The sequence below is a fragment of the Fulmarus glacialis genome, unplaced genomic scaffold (genome assembly GCF_000690835.1).
Source record: "Fulmarus glacialis isolate BGI_N327 unplaced genomic scaffold, ASM69083v1 scaffold13837, whole genome shotgun sequence".
Lineage (NCBI taxonomy): Eukaryota > Metazoa > Chordata > Aves > Procellariiformes > Procellariidae > Fulmarus > Fulmarus glacialis.
This window is the reverse complement of record NW_009222737.1, coordinates 26,336-34,671: the sequence shown is the minus strand read 5'-3', so window position 1 is coordinate 34,671 and position 8,336 is coordinate 26,336. Positions and strand designations below refer to the sequence as shown.

At 44.1% G+C, this 8,336-nt stretch overlaps 1 protein-coding gene across 1 annotated transcript in view; it reads right to left on the bottom strand.

The window, feature by feature from the left end:
* The window catches only part of MYO7B (myosin VIIB), a 48,577-nt gene that overhangs the window by 23,206 nt on the left and 17,035 nt on the right, over positions 1-8,336 (bottom strand). Inside the window, exons 18-26 of the mRNA XM_009581564.1 lie at positions 7,733-7,831; positions 7,082-7,176; positions 5,406-5,490; positions 4,136-4,354; positions 3,392-3,493; positions 2,623-2,799; positions 1,650-1,859; positions 579-746; positions 222-302 (exon numbers count right to left, since the gene is read on the bottom strand). Of these exons, the coding sequence (XP_009579859.1) occupies positions 222-302; positions 579-746; positions 1,650-1,859; positions 2,623-2,799; positions 3,392-3,493; positions 4,136-4,354; positions 5,406-5,490; positions 7,082-7,176; positions 7,733-7,831 (1,236 nt within the window). The remainder of the gene's footprint in view (positions 1-221; positions 303-578; positions 747-1,649; positions 1,860-2,622; positions 2,800-3,391; positions 3,494-4,135; positions 4,355-5,405; positions 5,491-7,081; positions 7,177-7,732; positions 7,832-8,336) is intronic.

The following is an 8,336-nucleotide window of genomic DNA, read 5'->3' as shown; positions in this document are numbered from 1 at the left end:
AGGGGAAGTGAACCTGCCAGAGAATGAATGACAGCAGTGCACATGGGGATAGTTTTAAAAGAAGAACAGTGCCCCAGGTATCTCATACACAGGGCTGCACTGGCTTGGCAGTGGAACAAGTTCCCAGCTGGGAGGTTGCTGTCACGTAACATCTGTCAGAAGATGAAGACAGGGTTCCAGGCAAGAAGACTTAGGGGAAGCAATTTATTTCCACCTCTTACCTTCCCTGTCAACTTGGATGACCGTTTCAGCTTCAGGGAAGAGATCCCCTTGGAAATCTTGTTATCCTTTCTGCTTTCTCTCTACAACACACATTACCATTATAGGAAATTAGTTTAATGCATAGCAAGAATGATTCATTAAGGAAGGAAAGATGCTCAAATGGAGATGTTTTCTTTTGTCCCCTCCTGCCAGAAGGAGCTGCAGTGTCCTTCCAGGACTGCAGAGGCCCTTTGGCACTTCTGGCATTTCAAGTACAGTAGCATGAAAAGGGTTCCTTTGCTTTTCTCACTCTTGGTAGAACACCACAGAAACCAAGGAAAGCAAATGAAAATACAAACATATCCTGCTCCTCTCACCATGTTTGGGCTGTTGTTCCTGAACTGGACCTGGTTTTTCCTGCCAAGTGTGTCATATATCTGTGTCATCACGGAGCCGCTCTTGGTGGTGGCATTCTTGGCAAACATTGCTGGCTCTGGCAGGTCCCCCATGAACCTCAGGATGATAACCCACACAACTAAAGAAGCCTGTAGTGGCAGAAAGCACAGTCAGAAACTGCCAGGAGAACCAATGGCCTCATGCCGTTTCTTCCTGTTTAGATGAGAGCATTTCTTTCTTTACCCAGACCAAGCTGTTAAAATTCCCGTCTCCTCCCGCCATTTACACTAGGAGTTTACTTTCATGTCAAACAACATGAAAGCAACATTCACAACAGTCTCACGCTAAAGGAAGAGGATGCAGCTCTACTGGGAATGTCAGATTTGCTTCGTGATTCCTGAGCCCTCACCATTCCCTTTATTGCCACTTTGTAGGTGTGCTGTGGCTGGAGTGAAGTGGAGAAACCTTGGCTGAACTACACTCTGCATTTACCCACCTGGACAGACAAGCAGTGGAGTGAACTCTTTCAGGAGCCCTCACGCCCAGAACTAGAAAGCCAAGTAATAGCAAAGTTTTTGCAGCATGGGATCCTCCATTCTGCGAGGCTGCTTAGCATCAAGAAAAACTTCCCTCCTCAATCCCCCTATGGTTCAACAGGAAAATTGGAGGCCTGGGCCTCCCCTTTCTATCCTAACTCTAACAAGAGCAGAGGGGTGGGTGAGCTCTGATGCTTCTTCTCTCCAGTCCATTTTTGCCCCCAAAGGGTATCTGGAGAAGTGAAAACAAGCCTCAGAGTTCCCTCTTTAGGCAGACTAAAGGTGACCAGAGATCTTGTGTGGGGCAGGTATCTGTGTGAAATGCCTGTCTGCAAAGTGCTAAAAAATGCTGATGGGAACTACTACTTTGATACAAGTGCTTAGGAGTATCTGCTTGGCTCTAAAGTCTCTGGTTCCCAGTGCTGTGCCAGAGGCGGGGGAACCCAAGGATGAGGGAAGTTGTAGAAGCCAGGGCTGTGGAGGGAGCAGGTTCAACAACAACAAGGAGCAAGATACCAGGACGTTGTCCTTGTCATCATGGTAGAGTAGTGGATGCCGCAGCTGTCTCCGGATATGTGTATGTGTAGATGACCCCTGGAAATAAGTAGCTGCAAACTTTGGGAAAGTGTACTCTTCCAAGCCATCTGCTTCCTCTTCTAGCTCCACGCTCATGGGAACCATGTCCAGGTCCACCTCGTCCAGCTTGCTAGGCTTTGTTTCCAAGTCCTGTGCAGAACAGGAAGGAAAGCCTGAGGAAGAGGCATATTTTCTTTCCCTGTACTCTGATATTCTTGTTTTACGTTCTTTTTTTTTTTTTTTTTTTTCCCTTGGCCATAGGTCCTCCAGAATTTGGCTTTCCAGCTAACCTCAAAGCCATTTTCAGCTGCTACCAACAGTTCATTGGGACTCAGAGCTTGTCCTTCTGAGATGCATCCATTCCATATGACCTTCCTGTCTTGGCCTTTAGCAAGAACATTGCTGATGGAAAATCCAGGTGCTATCTCATTGCTCACATCCTGCACTAACCCAGACCATTCTACTCTGCCTACCTCTCCGTACCCAGTTCCATCCTCCACAGCTGTCAGGACCAGTATATCTCAAATTTTGCTCTTAAGAACATGGAATAACATGGGTCATGAACTTCCAGCTTTTTTCAGCCAGAAAATAACTGAGAACACTGTCAGCAGAACATGTGGTTGGTGCCAAAATGCAGAGAATGGCACTATTTGGTGAGGGTCTGCTGTGCCAAAGAAACAAATGTGCAGTATCTTTTGAAGACACATAGTCCCCAAACTGCATGTAACCAAAAACTTCTGGGAATTGACTCTGAAAGCAGATCCTGAAGAGACTGTCTGGATGACTAATTTGGGTGATTCTTTCTCTGTACAGAAGTTCATTCAACAGAATTGACCACTGATGGAATTCCAACAAAGTCAATGGATTTACACAAGGGATGAACATGACCCATTACCAGTCTGCAGCTCTGTACCTCAAAACCCGGAGGAGCCTGTCCTTCTTGGCCTCCGATCATAGAAGGTAAAAACCCAAAAATTTTGTCCACCATTTCTTGGTCACTGGTAATATCATGATTTGTTGGTTTATTGGCAAGAACATTCCTCCTTTGTCTTGCTTCTTCCTCCTCTCTCTCCAGCGTAGCCAGGTATTCCTTTAAACATAGAAGCTGGTTAGGCATGACTGGAACATCATTCTGCTAGAATGAACGGGTGCGAGGATGAAACACTGTTACAAAGGTGTTATGACAGTGAGGTCCAGCTTTGCTAGTGCAGTGTTGGAATGCGAAGTCAAATGTTGCTTATGCTAAGCAGTCACAAAGACCTAGCACATCAGCAGCAGGGCCTTGCTCTTACAGCTGTCCTTATAGACTGTTAGCCTACTCGTAATGATGTGCAATTTTTCAAGAACTTTATCAACAAGATATAATACAGGAAAAACACAGAATTCGTAACAGCAGAGAAACCCACATTATTTAAAATTTAAAATTGTTTTGTGTCAGGAGGCTGTAATAACATTGTACATGTTTGGCTGAAGTGCCAGCTCATACTGCAAACAGAAATGTGCATGTGATTGCCTTGTCCCATTTCTAAAGCACCATTACAAATAGGTTTACAATTATGTCCGCTTTTTATTAAAATATAGCCGTGCTCAGATCTTTGAGTAAGTCCGCAGGTGTGAGCTGGACAAGCCATCTTGTCAGCCAAGGAACATAGCATTCGGTGTTCCTCCGCCAACATACTTACCTCTTCTAATCTCATAGCTTCTTCCCTTGCTTTCACTGGTCCAAGGACTTGGATGAGTCGTCTCTCTTCTTCCAAGCGGATATTCCTGGCTTCCAGCTTGCACTTGTTCTGTGGACAACAGGACCATTCTGTGACTGTTTCCACAACTGCTGAGCCAGCTCCCTTCTGCCATTAATGAGCTGTCCACACCAGGACTTTATCCCAACATGGACTCAGTTCTAGATCTGGCAGGGAATAGGCCACAGGCAGAAATCTGCAAGCTGGCTTTGTCCTGTTTGTACAGCCTTAATACAGAAAGGAAATCACAGAAAGGCCTCCCATGCTATGGACCACCAATGTAGTAAGTACAGGATTTTCCCTGGCAGCGCATACCAAGACACACTGCATTAGGATTCCCTTTTGAATGGATACCTAAGTGACATTATCAGGCCTTGCTGTAGAAATTGATCTTCCCTTGCAGGAGTGACCAATACACATGCACATCTTATCTTGTTTCCTCCCTTCTGTCAAAAATATTTCAGCTCTGTCAGTGAAGTTTTGATCCATGATAATGAACACAGAAAGCAAATGTAAACAAGATCATCTGCTTAAAATTCTGCTTTCATACTTGACAAGAGCTCAAAATACAATATCCCAAAATAAATATCCACATCCAGTGCTATGCTGCAGCAACACTTGCTGGTCATTAAATCTCTATCAGAACTTCACAGAAACAACATGTTCACAAGGTATCTGTGACCATACCTCCCTCTTCACCCTCTGGTAGATTCGGCGAGCAAACATGCCCCTTGCATATGCCTGTATAACACATACAGCTTTCTTCTGCTCTGCTATCTTTTGGCGCATTAGATAACCACGGCACATGGCTTGAAGCCTGATGATATGAGCCCGGGTTGCTTCATACTGTTTAGCAAGCTGCTGGCTCCGGTACAGGGCCTGCAGGCGCCCAAAACCCAGCATAACCTGTAGGAAGTGGAGGAAAAAGAAGTCATTATGGTTCGAAACCATTGAGACTGGGAGTAAGTTGCGATGAGTAGAAGATAACAAAATTCAGTAACTGGATAAAGACACTGGAAGGGGCTAATGCGATACTGCCCTTTATGCTTTATTTTCTGCCAGTAATAGGCTTTTAAAACTAGATTATATAGAGCTCTTTTGGGGACCTCTTCCAGGGAGTGGCTCCAGGAAGTGACAATGATAGCCTGGGATTATGACAAGGGAAGGAAGAGAGCAGAAATGAAGCCAAGTGAATGGAAAAAAAAAGGCACGTCTTTGGAGGGATGGGTATGACAATCCCAAGAGAAGCAGCAGAGGAGGATGGGGCAGAGTGCAGGACAACAGCCTAGCTCTTCAGACAGGAATTGCATCGCTGATGCAGAATAGAAAGTGTTTCTGACTGAAACTGGCAGTTTCTCCTCCTGCCCCTCACAAATGGGATGTATAGGATATATTAATAATAAACCCTGCCACACGAATACACAATATGTGAGTGCCCCCAATATGGTGCAGCTTTCCTCACCCAGAAAACCCACCATCTATAGAAAATCAGCCAATATTTTTAATAATGTGAGATTGAGATAATGATTTTTCTGGTAATTTTTTACAGATTCCCAGTTTTCCTGTAACAGTTGTGGAAGACACTTTGCTCATAGCATGGTGGTGATGCACAAATGCCAGCCTTGGACTCCTGACTAGAAGTGTGGGATCACTCATATGTCAGGTCGCCAGAGCCAGGCCTGCCAGAGGTTAGTTGGGTTACTATTTCACCAGAAAGCAGAAATGTCACAGGTTCAGCAAGCCCTGAGAGGTCTCAGAGCCCTCCTTAGACTTTACACCCTTCTTTACACCCTGCCATCTTGCCTCTCCTCCCTTCCGTTGTGAATATCTTCATTCCTAATACTCTACTCAGTCTGGCAGGGCATAGTATATAAACACACACACACAAATACATATATATGTGTGTGTGTGTGTATATATATTATAAAAAATATTTATATATACACTCGCCTCTTACCATTCTGAAATCCTTCCGGCAGCAGTAGCCTCGCCAGGCTGACTGAATGGCTACAGCAGACTTCCTCTGTTTCAGAAACTGCTTCCTAAGCAGACAGACAGGTGAGGTGACAAACAATAGGTTATTTCTGCTGCTTCTTATGATAATAGTGAAGAATAAGTTGGCGTTTTTTTCCTTTTATGGGATGTCTACAGTCTGATCTCAGCCTTATCTGCTGCCTAGGAACACTAGAGCCGGGAAAGCTATTGTTAAACTAACTAGCTCAATTATTAGTAGACGTATTGCCAGGGCAAGTTTGAAGCTCAGCAGTGACTGTTCTTCTTGCTTCTTTGTAGCCCAAGAAAAGTATTATGTTGCAGCAGAAAGACTAGTCTGGTCGGATACTTTTGTACCACATGCTTCAAAATTATCCTCACTCAAAGCATTTTGTCTGCTTACATGTTCTCCATGCTGATGGAAAGGCTAGAGTACGCTGTTTTGCCTGACCTTTTCTGTCAAAAAAGGCCTTAGGAGATTTCATCTAGGCTCAGCTCATTCTGCAAGTGAAGCAGCACCATGAATCAGTTGAGCTTACAAAGTGTTTTCCTATTTGCTTTGCTATCCATTTGCTACTAGAAAGGATGAGATAGAAGTATTACTAATCCCCCTTGATACATCCGAGCTGACTTTGCCCTTAATGCTGCAAAAATACCCATAGCAACAGCAGACCAAATTCATTGCAGGTAAGAGAGCTCTGTAAGAACTGACAAAGCCCATGCACCAAGCCTGGACAAATTAACTCCCCCATCTGAAAACCACTTGCTCCCCAGTGTCCTAACTGCCAGGACTAGGAGCCCATCTAAGAAAGATGAACCTCCCATGGTAAAAGCTGTCACGCTGTGGCTGTCAGAAGTGGGACATAGCTCTGACGGTGTAAAAATAAAACGAGGTGAGGCTTTTAGGGAGAGGTGATACTCTGTTAGATAGCAGGCAGAGTTTGAAAAAAAGGGGGAAGGTTTTGGGCATTTACATCATGTTTTGTAGTTCTTGCTTCTCTACTGTCAGGAATATTTCTAAACCATCCAGGAGTCAGTCCTATATCATGTTCTGGTTGGGGAATACAAGATTAATAAGTACAAATCATGATGTAAAGCAATTAATGAGGACAAACGTTTACTTGATAGTGATTAAATTTCACTTTTGAAGATATTTCAAACTAAACCAGACAAAATGCAAGAATTGTGCATCTTTGGCAAAGAGAAGGACGAGTTAGTTTCTATCTGATTCTCTTCTATACCTTGTATCAAAGAAGCATCCTAAATAAGAGAGTCCTTGTAGCTCTGAGAAGGACACAGATTCCATGGGGATTTCCTGCTTTCCAAATACCTACTGTTTACTAGAAATATTAAGTGCAAATCCTCCTTCAAGCCCTTCCTCTTCATACAAGCTGCATGTGCCACAGCCCTGCATTTTGAAAAGCAACATGAAAATAAAGAAGCTGATCCAGAACAAATCTTTGTGCAAAATCTGCGTAGATGCACTGTGCACTGTTACATGATGAGCGCTGAATTTAGGGCTAGTGGAAGGTATGGATTGATACATTTCATACTCAAAAATGCCTCACAGGGTGTGTTAAACTGCATCACAAAGATTACTGCTTCAAACCAAAGCAAATTCCCTTCGGTAAGATCACTGACCTGTCCTTCAATCCTCTCATCACCTTCTGGATAAGAAGAACCTTATCTGTGAGTATATTTTGGCGTTGCAGCTCCAATACTGTATCATGATGATCCTGTTAAAAGAAAGTGTGGATATGCCAGCTGAGCACAGCCCCCCACAACTTCTGAAAACCGGACACATGACCTGAAAGAGGCCCAAAATCAGCATGATGTAGTGCGATTAAAATGCATTTGTGGAACTGCAGTAGGAGGAGTACACACCATCTGACCACACCATGTCTGGCTGTAGCCATAAACAAGCAGAGAATCTGCCTGCAGTAAGACTGTTTTTACCTGGGGGAATGCTACGGACAAGGAAGTCCCCTGCAAAAGTGTGCTGCTATCCAGTTCTTTTTTATGCTCAAGGCTTGAGCAGAGACCAATACATTGCACTGTGTTGTTTTAGCTGCAACACCAGAGCACAGAAACAAGATCAGCCTCTCCTACACTAAGCTGTGTCCATTAAATTACTTGGCCTTCGGGAACAAAGATCCAGCCTCAGATTCAAGAGAGAGCTTATAAGAGAACCCAGTCCTTCTGGGTCACCACTCTTGCACAAGCAGGTCAAGCTATACTGTGAAGCACCCAGTTTTTCAGGAGAAGAGACAATAAACTGTCCTTTCTACTTACTTTAAGGAAAATCTTGGTCTTTCCAGCTTGCCAGCTTTCATCCTTGCCCAGCACTGCTTCAGAGATGCTGATACAGCTCTGTCGAGCATCATTCTTCAGCTGATGTGCAAAAGCATCATCATGTTAGGGCTTGGTTGGAAACACAGCATGCTATGTAAGGATGTATTGCCTTGCATTTCAAAGGGCGAAGAACAGAAACAGATGAGATCTTACAGACCTCTGGGCTGACAGTATAATGAATGAAAATGGTTCAGCTCAAATAGTCAAGAAAAGGAGGAACATGAGTGCATGGCCAAGCATTCCAGAGTTCAAGTGTGAGGAGGATGTAAGAGAGCTCAGAAGTGTGTGATTCCAGAAGAGAAACATCTGAGGGCAATGGGGATGCCTCCCTGCCTGGGATGTCTCTGTGGAGCAGGTCAAGGATAGCTGGACCTAAAAGCACCTCTACCATTTCAGCTAAGGTCCAAGTCAGTATGTAAGTATTTAGCAACAGTTACTATGATGACAGTTACTGTGATGAGAGCTCTCTCAATTGTGCTAGCAATAATCCAAGAACTTTCTACTGCGGGAAAGACTAAAGCCTCATAAGGAAAAGTTAGATTAG